The 20,304-nt window shown below is 46.3% G+C and overlaps 1 protein-coding gene across 1 annotated transcript in view; it reads right to left on the bottom strand.

Moving 5' to 3' along the window:
* Positions 1 to 20,304, bottom strand: part of HSPE1 (heat shock protein family E (Hsp10) member 1) — a 46,918-nt gene that overhangs the window by 17,600 nt on the left and 9,014 nt on the right. The window contains exon 2 of the mRNA XM_086955426.1: positions 16,321 to 16,485. Coding sequence (XP_086811552.1) covers positions 16,321 to 16,485 — 165 coding nt within the window. The remainder of the gene's footprint in view (positions 1 to 16,320; positions 16,486 to 20,304) is intronic.

The raw sequence follows: 20,304 nt of genomic DNA, 5'->3' as shown, positions 1-20,304 counted from the left end.
TCTCCTCGGCTTTAAGTACTGCCTCGGCCAATTCCGTGTTTCTCCTCTGTTCCCGTTTTCTCTTATAAGAGCTAAAGCTCAAAGTCTCCCCCCGTACCCCCGACTTGAATGCATCCCTTACCACCCCCACAGAAGAGCTATCTCTATTGTTCTCGAAGAATTCTTTAATCCATGATTTCATATGCTCCACATATTTTTCTTCCAGCAATAATCCTCTCTCAAAAGTCCATTGTCTTTGCTGTCTAGTATTTATTGATTTTTTTAATGCGAGGATTAGGGGATTATGATCGCTTAGGATCCGGGGGTCTATCAATCCTTGATTCTGTTAATATTTCATTTGAGACAAAAAAGTAGTCCAATCTCACACAGATTTTATGTGGGGCGGAGTAGTATGTGAAGCCCTTATTCCCTAACCTTTTCCCCCAAACATCAGATAAAGCATTATTTGCCACTAATTCCTGTAAGGCATGACACATTCGTCTTTTTCTACCACAATATTTACCAAATGAACCTAAGCCTAACCCATCAGCACCATTAATATTCAAATCTCCTGCCATTATAATTCTGGGAGCCCAAGTAGCTAATTCCACATCTAAGAATTGAAAAATCGCCGGGTCATCCTCGGTTGACCCATATACACTTATCAACGTTGTCCACTCCCCATCTATCATACATTCAACCATTGCCCATCTCCCCCATTGATCTTGTGCCTTTTTTCTCAAGCGTACTTTTTTTATCTCTGGATAGTATAGCTACCCCTCTTTTTTTAACATTTTGCTGTGAAGTCACTAGTACTTGAAAACCCAGCTGTTTCAGATAAAAGTCTTGTGAATTCATAACATGTGTTTCCTGGATAAAAATAAAATCCACATTCATTTGCCTTAATAACAATGAGACCTTTAGCCTTTTTTGAGCATCATTCAACCCGCACACATTCCATGTCACATATCTAGTCCCCATGGGTGGTTCCTTATATTACTGTTATGCGTACTACTATACTTATACTTCTACAATTTCCCATTGTGTCTTCTTTTCTCACCCCTATCAAGTATATTTCTCCTTCTTTTCAACCTCATATCTCTTATCTTATCTCGTTTTCCTCCCACCTCTACCCTTGCTTCTGTGAATGATTCTGTCTTTTGCTGCCGTGTCGTGCCATGTCCCCTCCCCTCCACCCCCCCCCCCCCAGACCCCTTCCCTCCCTCCCACCCTTCCCCTTCCCTACTGGCAAAGAGGTCAATGTTGACCTCTGTCTGACAGCCGAGCCCCCCCCCCAGAAGGCTTCTCCACTCCCATTCTCCCGAAGTGTCAATATCCTTTTATAAAACCTGCATCACCGGTACTATTTATCCATGCTGCTCCCACCCTTGTTACTTTGTCTTCTTTCGTTTAATTTTTTTTTTTTTTGTGTCACATACTCGGTTTGCCTTATGGCTGCAGCCCTCTCGTTTTGTGCTTTCCCATCTCTTTGTGCTTTCCCTTCTTTTAAGTAATTCAAGTATTCCTGTGCTACTACTTCCGAAAAGAAGACCCTAAATTGGCCATTATAGCCAACTTTGAGTCGGCAAGGAAACATTAGGTATACTTCACATCCCAGATTCTGAAAGGGTGTTATTAGTTGCCTCATGCGCCACCTTCTCTCCACAGTAGTGTGGCAAAAATCTGGGAGGGGTGAAAAATGTTATATCCTTATATGAACGTTTAGCCATTGGCTTTGCCTTAGTAATTACTTCCTCTCTCAGCAAGAAATTCCCCATGTATACTAGAATAGCCCTTGTTTTCAGATTTATGTTTTTTTCTGCGTTAAGGGAAACCTGTGTGCGCGCTGCACCTACTTGTCCCAATCCTAGTTATCGAGCTCTGGAAAAGCCCCCTTCAACAGTTCTACAACAAAGGCGCGTATGTCCGACCCTTCCTCAACCCCAAGCAGTCTTATGTTGTTGCGCCTTTGCCTATTTTCAAAGTCTTCGAGTTTCCACAAGACATCAGATGATGTTTTTTCTTGCTCTTCTCTGTACTCCTGCAATTTTACCATTTCGTCCTCAACTTTGCCTGTCCTCTCCTCCACTTCCGCCAACCGACTGGCCATTTCTGTATACATTTTATCAACCTTGCGGAGAGACCCTTGTATTTTTTTGTTTGCATGCTTAGCTCTTTGGCTCTCCTGACGGGCCTCTCCCTGGATCTGTTTTAAGGTCGAGAACAAAAGATCAAAGTTTGCTGCATAGCTATTTTCCTGTGTCTGTGACCGTGTCCGTGTCTGGTTTTGCGAATTGTTTGGTTGCTCAGAGCCACCAACTGCACCCTCCTGATACAACTGCGAAGTGGCTGCATAGTCCCAATCCAGTTTTTTAGCCACCCCAGATTGTATTACACTCCCCCTTTTCTTTGTTCTTCTGCGAGTCCTTCCCTTAGCTCCCTTGTTTCTACTTGGTTTAGACTCTAGGTTTCGTTTTAGTATAGTGTTATGCTCTGGATCTGACTCAGTCTCTAATTCGGAGGTATCTGTCTGAGATGTCTCTGAGTCACTTTCCGTAGATATTGATGTGACATCCATATTAGTGGATGAGTTATGACTTAAATCCGACTCTTCAGACTCTTCAGTCTCGACCTCTTCCTTATCATCATTCCCAGTAAAGAAACAGTCATCGCTGGGTGAGCCAGTAGCTGCTGGGAGGCAATCGGTATTTTTGTCAGCATACTCTTTATCTATCCCCCCCCATTATTTGTTTGAGAGCCATCTGGAATGCCCTCCGAGATATTATTGATGGCATTATTAGCTTTATCGCTTTTACGCGCTAGAATGACTGCAGGGTTATCTTTTGAAAAAACTGGGCCAATCATACATACCATCTCCTTATTGCTATTAAGTTGTTGAAGCACTTCAGAAGTGCTCTTAGTCGCTTGGGATTCCCCCCCTTGCTCCTTACCCAGTTCAGCTGGAGTCTGTAGCGTGATTACTGCAGGCAATACTGTAGGCTCTGCAAAAGCCTCTCTCATATCAGTTTTATCGTGTGTATCAGTTTCACCCGTTTCGCCTCTGACACAGCCCTGCGGTTCTATGCTTGTATTCGTTTGTGTATTCACGTTTTCCAAACCTGAGCAGGTGTTTCCAGTATGATCTTCCTTATGCGTTGCTGCAACATCGCAATCCACAATTAGCTCCTTATTTTCGGTCGTCCCTTTCTGTGGGCGGCGAGTGTCTCCTGACACACCGTCTCGTTCTTCCGCCTGACTCAGGGCGGCTGTTTCTTCAGAGTGCTCCACACTCCTTCCATCATTGACGTCATCCTCCGGTCTCATTGCGGACTCTGAGCGGTCAGCCTCTGTTATATCACTCGCTCCGGTTAGCTGCTCTGTAATCCCATCCAAGCCGTCGCAGCCACTCAGTCCGCTAACATTAGCAGTGTCTGATATGCCCTCGGTTCTCAGTCCCGGGAAGGATTGAAACAATGTCTGCTGCCGGAGGGAGGCTTACTTTGATGATTCAGAGCCGGCATCTATGCTCTTTTTTGACTGTTTCTTTCTTCTTCTTTTTTTCCGTATCTTTGTCCTGCTTTCTCTTTTCTGCAACAGATAGTTTCACTTCTTTTTTTTTTTTTTGAAAACCTTTATTCAACATTTGCACATATATACAAAACCGGGCCTACAACCCCCAGGGCTGGCCGCTAAGCAGTTCAACATAGTATCACAGTCAGTTTCAAAGCAATTGTCCCTGGGGATCATAGTAGCTCAGAATACCAAATACAGTGGTTGGGAGTGCAGTTCGATGCGAAACAGGATAGGAGGTTTTCATTTTCGATACAAAATAGAAAGGATCAGGTATCATATAGTGTCTCGGACCATGTGAATGGGGGCGAACAGGAAAACGATGCGTCCATACCAAAGTCGCTACCCTAGCAATCAGCGGCGTTTAAACATGCGACATCAGGATAAACAGCACATCATCAATATCCACACCGTCCTTGTCGTCCGCCCCCCAGCACCCAGGCCCCGGAGAGGTATAGGCACAGGTATAGAGATGAGGTTGCAAAGAGAGCCGAACCCACTACACTAACCCGGAAAAGGAAAGAAAGGCAAGAGAAGAGAAGAAGAAAAAGAGGCCATAGAACAAAGACAAAAACGAAACACCCACCCCCACACCCTGCACCCCTGCAAATGACTACGGCCACCCCCACGCAGCGTGCCTGTCGCCCAGCAACCAGAGCCCGAAATATAAAAGAAAGGGAAAGAGAAAAAAGTAAGAAAGCCCCACTCGAGAGGGGAAATCGGAGGAGGGCATAATGCTACGGACTCCCGGTCTCCTTCCCCCCAACCTAGCCAACCCTGCCCCGGAATCCGTTAGGACAGTGAAGCAATCCAGTCAACCATAAATTCACCTCGATGAGCCCAGACAAAGATCTCAACCCTGACCCCTACGATCAAATGTACTGAAGACGGTAGTTAAGGGAAGTCCCTTACACACAATGTCCCATAAGTCGGCAGAACAGGAGCGCAGAGATGTTGATTGCTGGTACCACCATCGCCCCTCCTCATCTCCGAGGCCAAGCTTCGTCTCATCCGCCATCTTGAACGACCGGTGGAGGAGGGGGATAAACAAAGTCCAAAACCGCATAGAGTACAAAGTAGAGAATACCACAGTGGGGACGTATAAATGTTCCGAAGGGTGCAGGATCGAAGGTTCCAACAGTTCAATCGGGTGTCCAGGCACACTCCAGTCTGGCAAATCCGACACAATAGGGGCAAACACTGTTTCCACCGCCGGGTCTAAATACACCTCCGAAGCACCCATTGCAAAGTGGGCTGGCTGCCGGGTCGCAAGCGTCGAGTCAGGGTCTGGTCTCGAGCCTGTGACTTCATCCATCGCAGACAACAAGGCATGAGTCCGAGCTTTGATAGTGCCCTGAAGCGCCATAAGTGCCTCCATCACCGTTAACAAAGACGGGCCAGATAAAACCCGCTCCTTTAAACTTATTCTGTCCGCAGGCATGGTGACCCCAACGGAGAGGCGCTTTCCCTGGGGCAAAGTGAAACTGAGCAGGAATATGCTAGGAGGGAACGGCGGTCAGCAAGCAGTGGTACGCGGCGAGGCGCCGATCCGGGGGGGGGGGGGGGGGGGGGAAAATCGGTGTTATGGATGCCGGATCCCCGGTCGGGGACCCTCACAAGACAGTACCTTGCGTCACTCGTCGCCTCACACGCTACAGGGCACCAGGCAGCTGATGGTAGCAAAACAATCGGTAAAAAGTTCGAATGGACCGGAGACCGGGCCCAACCGCATGCAGCAGCCCGTTGTTGTTCAGCTCGGACCCGGCAGGGCCAGCACTCGAGATCCCGGCCTCCCCAGCAGGTTAGGCCTCAGTACGTTCGACGTATCTACGCTCCACGACGGCGGAAAAACTCCGGGATTGCACCACTGGAGTGTGGGACGGATCACCCACAAGGATCCGGTTCAGGAAAGCAGGATTGTCAGCAGGATAGTGAAGCGTAGGACGGAGGTCAGCGGAGCCGGGAGACTAAGCGGCCATCTTAGTTGGTGTCGTAGCTCCTCCCCCGATAGTTTCACTTCTTCGCGTGCTTTAGCAGCCTCCCTTCGTAGTTGGGCTCTATGTCGTGTCTACGCTCTGAGTTTTACAGTTGGATTCTCAGCCTTGCTTGTTTGCGGATCCTCATCCTCTGTACCGGTCATATCCTTAACTGCTTTTATTGGTTTCAGAGCCATATGCCGCTTCCCGACTTGCCACGTACTCTGGAGTCGTTGTAGCGCCTCTTCGATCGATGTACCAAATGACTGCCACAGGACACGAGGCTCTTTCTCAAAGCTGATGAATACTTGTAATGTGGGCCACTCTATGGAAATAATCCAACTCGCTAGGGCCTTAAGCATCCTGCTATGTTGCGCCTTGAGCCTCCTTTTCTTACTCCACTAGTCACTTCCTTCTTCCACAAGTCCATTAATTCCCAGCAGATCTTGGGTAGTGTAGCTTATCTTCCCATCTTCAGATCAGTCTCCCAATCTCAGCATTTCACTTCGGGAGAGTGTTCAGGAGCTGCTGCCTCCTACGGTCCGTCGGCGGCCATCTTGCCCCACCGCTGGATCGTGTTCTAATGAGCTCCTGCGTTGCCCAAGCGCCCAAATCATTGTTCTAAGTGAGTTTACAACTGTACTGTTCGATGCCCCAACCTTGCCAATAAGTGCGCTCTACCTTTAGTTTCAGAACATACTCTACTAGGTTCTTATTATATCCCTACTCCTCTCAAGACAAAAAGGTTTTCCAATTTCCCAATACACTATATTAACTACACCGCTTATCTCACATCCATCCACGCCTCCTGCCACACAACTTAAAAACGTGTTCCTTCAATTAATTTTGCCTACAGAAGACCTGTCTATATCTGGAACAAAATTAGACACCTCCACCACTGTGCTCTAAAGAGTAGTGCAATGCTATCTCCAAGATCTGGATTGACTATAGACAAACAATGCAGAAGTCTTTCACACTGAACTTGACATTTTTCCATGCATCAATCAAAATTGGCAGAAATTGTCTGGCTCACCAACTCTATCAAGATCCCACCTACCCATACAGTACTCCCCCAGCCTAACTTTTTAACTACTACTAGATCTATCATCCATTTTATCCTCCTTGTTATAGTCAATTATCACCTATCACTAGCTATCAAGTCATTCTGTGAGGTTCTCGGTATAATCATCATTAAATCATTATCACCCTCGTCATTTCCTGGGACTTCAATCTCAACATAATTAATAAAACACTTCTCTTTTTACCACATGCACCCATCACGTAAACTCCACTTTCTCCTACAGACTTCTCATTTAAGATCTCATACAACAGAACAAGTCTAGCTAAGTTTCTGGGTGCCACTTCTCTCCAATGTCGCATGACAACTCCAAATAGTCCGCCAGCCTATGCTACCAGCATAATTAATCCGCACCTCGACACTTAAGTCATCCTGTCTTCTATCTGAGCCGACCAGTCAACAAACCGTTAAACGCATCCTTTCTTGACTTGCACCGTCTTCATAGACTTCACTCTTTACTCCTAGTTCATTCACTTACAAACAGTACTTTAAGTCAGCAGTGGGAAATGCACCACTACTACAAAAATACGTACTGCTGACTCTTGTACAACCCCCAGAAAGGCTCCAATAGACCTTTACATTTTCATGGGCTGATCACCGCACATTGTAGGAAAGTGCCCCTTTTTGACAAGGTCACCCTCACTTTGTAGTCATGCCACTGACCAACCCATACTCACAAAACAAAGACATGGCACAGGAACATAGATGACATCTTCGTGAGTTGGGAGGGAACACAGGATGCACTAAACATCTTTCTCACTGGGCTTAATGAGTGTGAATTAATCAACAACACCAGTCCTAGTTCCTATGGCAATATTCATTTACTAGACTGTATACATCCATGGTCGAAAATCGTTATCCAAGGGATCTCTTTAGTCTCAAGATAATCCTAAGATGTTTCAATCTATTGCCTCTTTAAAACAACAACCTCTCTGATCTATACAGACAGGACAGCACAAACAAAAAATGTGTGAAAAGCGAGATGGCACCTCACGGGCGCACCACCAATGGGACCCCTGGTTGGTACTCACCAGGATGGCCCTGTTCTCATCATCGGTGCCATCAAGCTAAAACCAAAAACGTGTCTCGAACCTCAAAAATAAAAAGACAGTGGATGGTGCAGTGGACACAACTTATATGTGACACAACTAACAACATGTAACATTTAACATATAAGTCACTGCGCAACTGGGACAATAAACTTTACTTTCATTCCCTTCTTTGTTGCAAAACAGTGAACACACATATACTAAAAAAGGAGAGAGTAAATACTACCTATCGATTCACTCTCTACTTACAGCCGACATGTTTCATTGCCTTGGTTTCTATCAGGCAATTTCTTCAGGGCAATACACTTTAAATGCCACTGCAAGAGACACTGAAGCTTGGGTGCCTGCATGCAGTTTTGCCTCTCATACCAGTTATGAAGTTATGATAAAATCGGATTCCAGCTCCCTTAGGTGAGCATGGTCCTTACTCCCCGTTCGAGAAAGTTACGGTGTCAGAGTAGCGGTCGGCGTCCTCTCAACCCTCGAGAGGTTGTTGTTTTAAAGAGGCAATAGATTGAAACATCTTAGGATTATCTTGAGACTAAAGAGATCCCTTGGATAACGATTTTCGACCATGGATGTATACAGTCTAGTAAATGAATATTGCCATAGGAACTAGGACTGGTGTTGTTGATTAGCTTTCAGAGTGGAGGGCGTCCTAGTTCTGTTTGTCTTTCCCTCTAGACTCCCATTTTTGTAGTGCTTAATGAGTGTGACCCTTACCTATGATTCACGTGCAACTCCAGTGCCACCGAGCTGGCCTTTCTGGATTCAACATTACAGCAGAACAAGGGACTCTGCGCACTACCACCTACTTCAACCCCACAGCTAGGAACTCGCTGTTGCAGTTTGATAGCTTCCACCCCAGACCCTTAAGAGAGAACCTACCTTTTGCGCGGATCCGCAGAAACTGCAGTCACCTAGCGGACTACAAAAGTCAATCCCGCACCTTATCACACAAACTACAGGAGCGTGGATACCACAATGCCATTATTGCCAAAACCAGCAAAAGGGCCCGCAATATAAAACAATTGTTACTGGAAATGGTGACAAAAGACCAGGAACCACCACCCATTACCTGTGTCACCACCTAGAATACAGCGTCAAATCAAGTAACTAGTATCATCCTCAAACATTGGAAGATAAATCAATTCAGGCACCAGAGAATGGGAGACCACACGCTTTGCATTTAAACGTGCTAACAACCTTAAAGACAAACTAGTGTCAACACGACCACGTGCCAGTCCTAAATCAATGGCCAATTCAGTCCTCAACTGTTGGGGCCTCCCCAAAGTCACTGGCCATTACCCATGTAACAACTGCAGTGTGTGCCAACAACTGCAGTGTGTGCCATCTTACTAAACCAACGAAAACTCTCAACCTTGAAAAACCTGGACACAATGCCAACACATGAACTGCAACTCCAGCAATCTTGTGTACCTCATTACATGCCCCTGCGGGCTTCGTTAGGTGAGCACGACGACCCGCAAAATCAGGACTAGAGTGGTTGAACACAGAAGCACAATCAGGTGTGGCAAAAAGATCAGCAGACTGACAGAGCATTACCTCACGGCACGCCACACCCCAATGACATGTCCTGGACGGTCATTGAACAATTTGACGTTAACCAAACAGACAATGACCGGATCCTCCATACAAAAGAACAGAGATGGATCTATCGCCTCTCCACCCAGCAACTGGGTTTGGGCTTGAATGACTCCATAACGTGGAGCTCGCTGAAGACATTACTTTTTTCTCCCCACATAAAACACACTCTTGATTCCTCTCCGTGCTAAATGTCCCTCTGTTCTATTAGCTAGTTATAATACACCTTGCCGCCCAACTTAACGCTACAGCGCTTTTTTTTAAGACCTTTTTTCACTGTTAGCGCTCTTTATTTCTCAACCGTTCATGCTACTATACCTGTACACTAATCTGTGTACAGCTTACAGAGCCACACCCAATGCGCAGGCGCCGAAAATTGGTACCGCGCATGCTCTAGGCAGAATACACTACTCTCCCGCAGATGGGCATGCTCACAGCAGGATACACTACTCTCCCGTACATGCTCAACATAGCCATGATTCAGCGTGTCCCCGCACATGGGCATACTCACAGCAGGATACACTACTCTCCCGCACATGTGCAGCATTGCCATGACTCAGCGTGTCCTCGCACAGTCTGTTTCCCTGTCCTTCCCCGCATAGGTGTTTCAAATGATGCAGACTGCATTTAAGCCACAAATACGGCCCAGGACAGACTTACGAGGCCGCAGAGCCAACAAGAGGTTCAACGCAGACACTGACCGAAAGTTTTGTGAGTAAACCGAGCGATTCAGCTACGAGCGGGGTAAGCTTTATCTCCCCGGGTCCCTAACCCCCTGAGGCCCCCTTTTTCTTCCCAGGGTCCACTCCTCTGCCGGACTACTCCATGGGGCTAATTTGGCAACAAGCCAACGTGAGGATAATCTTCCTTTCATGCACCTACCACCGTTTTTTGTGTTGATGTGCTTACGATGTTTAGACCACCACAAAACTTCATGTATATATGATAACTTTTACCTTAGTCATACCACCAATATGGCTACACCATTTGCCGCCTATTTATCGTCTACACAGCACAATAGATATTGGCAATTAAACTGTTTTGTGAATATGTTACCATACTAAGACTCTCCCCTGTATGTGTGTTTTGTCATACTTGTATGTCCAGTAATGCTCTAAGAGGGAACCCCCCTCACACACGTAAAGCACCTTAGTGAGTGCTACACATTTTCAAAATTACACAATCACTTAAAAATAAGTAATCTGCACCTACACACTTTGGTCCTGAGGAAATCCAGTTTTAATCATAAAGGCCTGGCTGAAACATGTAGACCACACCTGGATGTAGGAGACCCTAATTAACACTCCTATGACATCCAGCAGCCTTTTTTTTAATGCTAACAGTGACCCAGTTATTAAAATATTTTACCCTCGGGTACTGGGATCCCTGTATAGCTTTTAAACTTTCAACTTCACGTCACTACACTGCACACTCAGAAACATACCTGCTCCGCTGAATTCAGCGACAAAGCACACCCGGGACACACTCGGTGTCACTGGGTGGGGCCGATGATGAAGCACGCCACCAACCAGGTTGGTGGGTGAGTGAGTGCTTCTTGAACGAACAAACAAAAGGGTTTGTACCCGGTCTTACAGTCTATGCAAATTCACAAATAGGCTAGTCCTTATTGATTTCACACCCTCACTTTGTGCCTGGTTTTGGAAGCAATTTTGACAGAAGTGCTCTGGGTTCCTCCCACCAAGGTCCCCAGTATCAGATCTCTTTCCCTAAAACTGTGCAATTGTTCCCCCAATTGGCAATACCTTTAGCACCCCTTGTAAGTCCCTAATAAACAGACCCTCTCATACCCAGAACAAGGAGGCTAAAGAGACACCCCAAGGGCTGCAGTGTCTACTGTGACTCTAAGAATCCCCACAGCACCAACATGCAATCTGCCACTGCAGGCTGCATGCTATGGTGCACAGAAAAGTGAAGACACAACATGGTACATCTCCTGTGTGCCATGCTTGCATTCTCTGCACGCAGTATAGGTAAGTCACCCCTACAGCAGGCCTTACAGTCCTTAGGCAGGGTGCACTATACTACATCTGTGGACATACCTGCATGAGCAGATATGCCCCTGTGATGTTCAAGTCGATTCTTAGATATTACAAGTGAACGGGGAAGCCATTTTTAGTACATGTGCTGGACACTGGTATTTACAAATTCTTCAGCGACATGATGGCTTTACTCAAACATGAGAACGGTTGGTATCAAACATCTTGTAATAATAATAATCCCACACTGATTTCAGTGATGGTTTATTAATACATACATCCAAAGGGCACTGTAGAGGTGTCCCCATAAAACTTACAGACTACTAGTGTGCTGCCGACAGGTATAGCCCAGCCTGCAACCACCGACAGCTTTCTGACCCACTGCAGGTGAGAGCTTGCGCTCTGAGGGCAGCAACAATGCCAGCTCCGGCCAGAGAGGTCACCTCCTCCAAGCAGGATGGCTAAGTGATCAGCATATCAAGGCAGGAGGCTTGAAAGGCCTCTGCTACCTTTGATATGCAACCTAAGGCTTTCCCAGACATGCAAAATGCATCCCCTATCCAAGGTCCAGTTGGCACCAGGACAGGCCAGAAAATTAGCTAGTCTGGAGGCTTGTCCCCCTCTCAGGCTGGTTCCACCCCTAAGGTGGGCTACCTGATGTGGACACTACTTTTAGAATTCGACCATCTTCATTTTAGAACAGGAGATTTGCTGTGGCCTTTTGGTGCCAAACCCTGCCTGCACCAGTCTCAATAATTGTAACCAGTGACTCGTCCTGCAGCTAAACCGCTTCTTTTTTTTTTTAAAACATTTTATTGACTTCATTTTAAGGAATTACAGCAACATGGTGCATATCATATATCAACGCAAACTTCTCATGTCGGATTTATACCAATATTAGGTAACCACCACAGCATAAATGCACATAATATATACGTACATCAACTGGACAATACTATTTAACAGCAAATCCGTGCACGTCTGGTGGCTATCCCCCAACGTATTAACTCCTCTAGTCTTCCCTTACTCCCCAACCCTTTCCCACCCCGGTCTCTCTCGTACACCCACTGACTTATGCATACATAGTGAGCGGTCTAGGCCTGACACTAAAACTCTCATACCTATCCATGTACATCCTTTATGTACCCCGGGCATAGTTACAGGTGTTCCTCTGGGCGTATGGGTATTCAGCATGTGTCAAGTCTTACTCGTCCTCCACTGCCTTTAAAGATTCTAGCATTGTGTCCCACTCCAATGCTATGGATACTTTCCGTAAGCTCCTGAGATCTTCCCTACGTAACTCGGTACTCTCTGCCGTGCCCCAACGCAGCAACTCAGTGTGCCAATTTAGGACATCCGGGGGTTTCCATGACTTCCATCTCATGGTGATGTTTCTAGTAGCTAATATTAGTGCTAGACCCACGAAACGGTATCGCACTTTATACTTGGACATTTGCTCGCGTAACCCCAGAATGCACTCCTCCACCGTGTTTTGTATCTCACGGTTTGCTGCTCCTCCTATGTGTCTGACGGTGTCCCAGTACCCCCTCAGTTTCAGACAGGCCCATAACATATGAAGTAGGTTTGTTCTTTCTAACAAACATCTCGGACAATAGTGTTGTGTGTGAGGGAACATTCTATCCAGCTTGTGCGGAGTAAGGATAAGCCTTGTGTAAGACCATATTTTGTATAAACTTTAATTTCACGTTTCTCGATGTCTTCCTTGGGTGCTCCAGTACTTTTAACCATTCCTTATCGCCGAGGTCCCTATCGATGTCTCCCACCCATGTAATTCTCAGTGTATCTAGGGTGACTGAGGTATGGAATCTAAGTCCCGTATAAAGCCATTTAATAAGATGTCTGCCTCTACCCATGTAATGTACCATTTTTACCAGGGCGTTAGTGGAGGGTTCCTGTCTGTGCGGAGCCCAGTGTTTCTTTATGTATTGCACCAGTGCAGCGTGAGTTAGATAGAATTGTGCAGGAACCACAGTTTCATTTACAAAGGTGTCATGATCAAGTAACAACCTGTCTCCAAATAAATCAGACATTGTGCTTACCCCTGCCTCTGTCCACCTGCAGCTAAGCAGCTTCCAAGAACCTCGGGAGCCTGCAAGCCCTTCGCAAATTGCCAGCAATCTCCCTTGGATTAGAGAAGCTACTCCCCTGCAGTCCAGAGGCACTAAAAATGCAATATCTGGTGTACCGGGCTGCCGCTCCCCGGACAGAAGTCTCCAGGACAAGTACCCTGTGTTCCTGAAGGTCAAATCTGCCCACGCCCCAAGCCATCCCAACCAAGTGAGAGGACACCAGGACCAACCAGAGCCTCACACAACTAATACCTGGGGTACCAGACCCCTTGCGGCAAACAGAGCCTGAGAGTCCAATTCGGACTCCCATTACACCGAGCAGCAATCTAGGGACATCAGCACCAGAGAGACCTAGTCCTGGGGTTGCCCAGCTGTCCCGATTTTGCACCCTCAACCAGCGAAAACCGACAATTGCAAGACCGTAGGGCGCACAGAACCCAGTTGACCTTTCCACTCTGCACCCGAGTGGCCTGGGTACTGACAAACCAGATGTGCCCTCTTGTCCCTCGGACCCTTCTGACCAAAGCCCCCCGTTGGGAGCTCCTGGACTTGTCCCCAAGTCCCCCTCTGCAGCCTGTTTCTAGATGCCCACCCTTCATTTCACTGGCATAGCACGCACAGCTACCAACCCAACTAGCACCTCAGCATCCAGACACCCCAGAGCAGTTAACTTGTTACTGCTGGGGGTACTTTGGACCTTGGCCCCCTAGGACCCTGAACCCCAAAGGAGACCCCCATAAACTGTTTGCAAATAACGGTCTGCAACATATGCCTTTTTTCCCATAGGGAAGCACTGCTGTATGAAGACAAATTGAACAATTTCCTGACCTGTAAAACATTAATTTCTGCAAAAGTACTTACTTGATAACGAAGTTCTTGGTATCAAAATGTATATAAAATAGGACTCCTTCTAAATTTGTCTTGGGTTTATTTTTGAGTGTGTCTCATTTATTGCCTCTGTGAGTACCACAAATGTTTAGCACTACCCTCTGATAAACCTTAAGTGCTTACCCACACTACCACAAAAGAGCGTTTAGTGTTACCATTTTGCCTCTGTAAAACAATAAGGGTTGCCTGGACTCTTTACACAGTGTACCTAGTTTAGGTTCCCTATATTAAAAGCCAGCTTACTATATCTATGTCTGGAGGAGGTTATATGGATCACTAATGGTCCAAACTCAGTCTGCATGTAGGTGAACTAACAAAACTGATATACTGTGCCACCATTTCCCAAAAATTTTTTACCAGCATAAATTGTCCTATAACTAGTCTCTCAAATTCTATCTACTACGTGTTAGATATAGTTCTGTGGATCACATCTTCACCCTCAAGGAGCACTGTATTGCCTCATGCCATATACAATTAGTACCGTCTTAGTGGGTATTGTAGGAAATGGCTCTTTATAAGATATACCAAAATTAGGTATATTGTGCGTAGAGTCCAGGTATTCACTTACTATACGAAAGGGACTTCGCTCAAGCAATCCCAAGGTGCTCTTCTAGGGGGTAGTGTGGTTGAGCAGCCCTAAGCTTATCAGAGAGACATATGAAAATGACACACAATCAAATAATGCACACAACTCAATAAAGAGATCCACACCAATTTATAAAAATAACATGAATTTTTATACATATTTAGGCACCAGAATCAATACGTTTCAAAATAAAGTAGTTTGCATTTTCAAAAGTCGACACTTCGTGCAATTTTCAGTAGTTGCAATGTCATCTTATGGGTAGATAAACAAATATGGCATTAAGGTAGAGAACAGCAACTTACGAGACCAATCCCCTTGACTTAAGGTAAGTACTGGGCAAGGTCCAAGGCAGCACCAAGAGGTCACAACGGGCGGCACTTGGGCAGCCGGTTGCTGAAGAGCAACACAGCGTTGGATGCCTAATGTTTGATTATGGGGATTGGTTGTCATAAAAGGAGGCTGCAGGTTTGAACTGGAAGGCCAGTTGGGCAGAACTAACAAGTTGGCTCAGCTCTCACAGTGCTCAGGGACACCTTTGGCCCACTTCTCCACAGGCCATGGGCGATGGGTGCAGAGGTGTCCTTAGAAGTCAGGTATATAAGAGCATCATTTTTTTTCTCCCCAATGTGGGTTCTTACTCTGATGCACCGAGCGTTTTCTTTTGAGAGTCTACTGGTAATACAAATTGAACAAATGGAGTATATGTTTGATCTCTGCAGTGACAGCAAAGGCAAATACTGTTGGGTTCCACTAAAATGGCAGCACTCTGAAGATATTCTGCACCTCAAATGAAGACTGTCCTACTCTATTTGGACTACCCCTTTGCCCCGGTATGCAGACGATTGCAGATTACATAATGGTCTAACCAGCTTTCTAAAACATGCCAAGGAAAGCAAAAACATGTACAGCGTGGGGGTGGTGGTGGGACCATATCCATCTGTGCTCATCAACCGCACCTCAGAGCCTTATTACACCCATACAAATGAAAACCCAGAAATGACACTCCTAATACTAGTAAGTTACAAAATTAAAGAATCTATGTGAAGCATCACCAAAGTTGTAAAGTCAGTGTCTATGTCATAAGTGTCCTATAATCTTGTCTGTATAGTCCTTTTCTGTCAGAAATCCAATATTAATTAAAAAAAAACAAAAAAAATTGTTTTGTCATTATAGCTCACGTGGAAGATTTTTTTCCAGTACTACAGCAAAAAACAGATTATGCCAAACTTTGCACACACGCCATAACTCACGATTGCTTCCATGGTTAGTGTGCCACGTGGCCATTGTCACAGGAAAAGGGCTCTCTAACATGCTGAAAATATGGTGGGCGAGAGTGATGTGCTTGTTGTGTACCATAACTGTCAAATTTCACGTTTGGAGGGGGGGGGGGTGCTGGGGGAGGTTGTATTTGCTGAACATAACTACCCTTCACCTATGCTGTTTTCTGTGAATATACAGAAGTGTGCACTGCCAATAAAATGATGAATTCAGAAATATTTTACCTTTCCTTTAGAGCCTGTTCCAATTGCCATCACGGTTGCCTGCAATACTTTCCCTTGAGATTTTTCTGGAAGCATTATTCCTCCTTTCGTCACAGTCTCAGCAGCAAATCTCTCAACCAGAACACGATCGAAGAGTGGAAGAAATTTCTTAAATGCCTGACCTGCCTGTTGACAAAAAAAAAAATACAAAGCCGATTCATATACCCTACTCCAGTAACAAGATACTTAATGTTCAAATTAAGAGCACTGACTTTACAATAACATGATAATGCTCCTCCTCTAGGTTGGTTCAAGAAAGGTACACCACTTAGTCAGTATTTTCTACTGATATACTATGCAAGAATCAGGTGTGCAAAAGCTTACCTTAGCCTATGTTCACTTCCTAGCCCAAAGATTACGTTTCAGTCAGCTAAACAAAAATGTAAGGTTTTTAAAGCGGTAGAATATAACACAAATGTTTCTGCCAGGACACTAGGGCAGACTGTAGCAATCCATCCCACTTTTACAGTTGGATCTCAACGCATCACTGCACTGATCTTCAATGACCACCAACCATGCTTTGATCTGGCTTTTAGGTTACCATATTATGTACAGACACTCATGAACACTATATATATATATATATATATGTCAGTTACTGGAAATGCCCTCGTTTCGGGAGGAGAAAAGATTTTCTCTGAAGAGAAAACGTTGCTTTCTATCACTATTGCACGAGTTAAAACTACCTCCTGGTAAAATTCACATTTTGCGTTAAACTTTCGTAACATTTACAAATTTACTCTTTGCAAAGTTTGGTAAGAACATGTGGCGGAAACATTGCAAATTTCGGAGGGAGAACTCTGAACATCAAAGATTTTACCCTGATAGGATGTATGCTACAAATAAATACACACGATTCTGTAACAGAAAAGGAAAAATTACTAAAGCGCATAAGCAGCATCAACCTACTCATCCTCACTTTCTGCACTAACCATTATAAAGCACCTTTCTCCATAAGTCACGTACACAGAAACAGATAGAAGTGCACTTTTAAGAGGATCAGAGGAGGAAAAAAAAAATCTACAATATGCAATCCTTTGCTGCCAAAAGGCAATAGCTCCGACTATATTGCACCTACCTACACATTAACAAGGTTTAATTCAGTAGGCATAAAATATTTCTCTTACTTAAAAATAAAGTTCCTAATAAATTGTTCAAGTAAGAACAAATGTGTCCACTTCTTCTGGATAAAGCTCTGGATAGACCACCAATTACTGACCGTACTGAGCAGAGGGCACATTATTTATATGTACCACGTTTCAAGAGTCATTTCATCAGCCTCTGGCTTCACCTCTGAAGCCTACTGGTAAGCCAAATTAACGCTAATTCTTGAATTATTCTATTCGCCAGTAAGCACTTTAGTCGAATATGGATTCGTTTTCCAATTAGACAATTATATCTGGCACTACAACATGAATAGCCAAGTCATTGCAACTCAGATATGTTATGCACGACCATGAATTCTCTTACATCTGCGGTGTAGGTATTTTATGGTAGCATTTGCATAGCACTTACAATACGTATGTGGAGTGCTAAATCGATTACTAACTCGGACAGTAAGCTACACTGTGTAGGGTGTGTGGCTAGGAGGGTGTTTTCGTTTTGAGCATACATAGGAAGACTTATCATACCGATGTGGGCGAGCCACTGAAAGCTTGAACTAGGCTGAAGCCTGGCTCTGCTGAAGGTCCTTGGAAAATCGAGCCCATAACGAGCAGAGCTTTCATCCACCCTCCCTCTACCCAGGATTTGTATCGTTGTTCCGCTTTTGTCTGTCCTGATTAACTGCCTGCAGTCTGCCCCGCTTGCCGCTTTGCTTATTTTACATTTTTAAAGCGCGTTTGTCATTGTGTAAGCATTATTGTTGTATTTGCGCATTCCGCCCCAAGCGCTCCGCTCCGCTGACCCCTCCGCTGCCATTTTGATTGTTGTAGTCCTTCGTGGCCCGCCCCGCCTCCCAGCTGAGACGCCCTCGCCCCTTCCCCTCCACTATCCATATATGACAGTTGTACCCGCATGCAGCGTTCACGCTCAGCGACCGCGCCCAACCCGCGCCGAAGGTGCGCCAAAGGTAAGCCCGTCTACGCCCGTCCGCGCGCCCAGCGCCAGACCCCCTGCCCCTCGCGTTTCCCAGCCCTCCCGCATTGCCTACGATGCCACCGCCCTCCTAGCCCTTAACCCCGGTCGCGCCCCCAACTGCGTCCAAGCCGCTCCTGGTCACACCCATGGACCTTTCTCTTGCTACTCCTGCAAATTCAGCGGCACCGACAACATCTCCGCTACGATCACACCACAGACTCTCGATCCCAACCACCTACAATGCATCCTTCTCAACACCCGATCGGTCCACAGACACGCCATCGACCTATGGAATCTACTAGACACCATCTCTCCAGACGTCGCCTTCCTAACAGAAACATGGATGAACGCTTCCTCCGCCCCAGACATCACCATTGCCATCCCTGAAGATTATAAGATCACACGCAAGGACCGTACCAGCCACACAGGAGGAGGAATCGCTATCGTCCATAAAAAATCAATCCGCATCTCAACCAGCTCTGACGCCAACCTCGCCAACTCTGAACACCTTCACTTCCAGATCCACATCGACCCCAAGACCACACTCAGAGGCACCCTCCTCTACAGGCCACCAGGACCCCGCGCAAAATTCAGTGAAGACATCACGGACTTCATCACTCCACACGCGCTCCCCTCCAAAGATTACATCCTTCTGGGAGACCTCAACTTTCACCTTGAAAAGAACAACGACCGCAACACCACCACCCTCTTGGACAACCTCGCCAACCTCGGACTTAAACAACTGGTCACCTCCCCCACCCACATCGCAGGTCACACACTCGACCTCATCTTCACCTCCAGCAACCATGTCTCATTCAGCCACACTACGGATCTCCTCTGGACTGACCACAGCTGCGTTCACTTCACCTACAACAAGCCGAAACCCACCAACCACCTCCAACCAACTCTGCAAAGAAACTGGAACAAAATCACCATCGACCAGATCTCCTCATCGCTCCTTCTAAACACCCCAGCCCACTCTTCTAACCCAGACCAAGCCGCCGCCAACCTCACCCTATGGCTATCCAACACCACCGACATCCTAGCACCACTGAAAAAACGTCAAAGCAAACCTGGCAGCAAGAAGGCCTCATGGTTCAACGATGATCTTAAGAAGTCCAAGAAACTCTGCCGCTCTCTTGAGAAGGCCTGGAAAAAAGACCCAACCACTAGCACCAAGGGCGCCTTCAAAAACGCCACCCGCACACACCACCAACTAAGCCGAAAAGCCAAGAAAACAGCATTCAAGGAGCGACTAGACAACAACGCCCACAACAGCAAGGAACTTTTCAACATCGTCAAGGAATTCACCAACCCCTCGGCCAACTCCAACGACATCACCCCCTCTCAAGCCCTCTGCGACTCCCTGGCTTCATTCTTCCACAACAAAATCGCAGACATCCACAACAGCTTCGACAACCAACCCGGAGACCAACCCACCCAACCATATGCTGGACATTCTCCCCCCTTGAACACCCTCAACGAAGGGAACCCAATCTCCACTGAGGACACCATCCGCCTGATGAACTCCATCCACTCAGGATCCCCCACAGACCCATGTCCTCACCACATCTTCAACAAAGCTGACTCCGTCATAGCACCGCACCTCCGAGACGTCATCAACTGCTCCTTCAACTCCGCCACCTTCCCGGAGAGCTGGAAACACGCTGAACTCACCGCCCTTCTGAAAAAACCCACAGCGGACCCCAACGAACTCAAAAATTACCGCCCCATATCGCTCCTTCCTTTCCCGGCCAAAGTCATCGAGAAAGCTGTCAACAACCAACTCGCCGCTTTCCTCGAAGCCAACAAATCCCTCGACTCCTCACAATCTGGCTTCCGAGCAAAACACAGCACGGAGACCCC

The sequence above is a fragment of the Lissotriton vulgaris genome, chromosome 2_1 (assembly GCF_964263255.1).
Source record: "Lissotriton vulgaris chromosome 2_1, aLisVul1.2, whole genome shotgun sequence".
Taxonomy (NCBI): Eukaryota; Metazoa; Chordata; class Amphibia; order Caudata; family Salamandridae; genus Lissotriton; species Lissotriton vulgaris.
The sequence above is the reverse complement of the archived record's forward strand: the minus strand, read 5'-3'. Positions and strand labels throughout refer to the sequence as shown.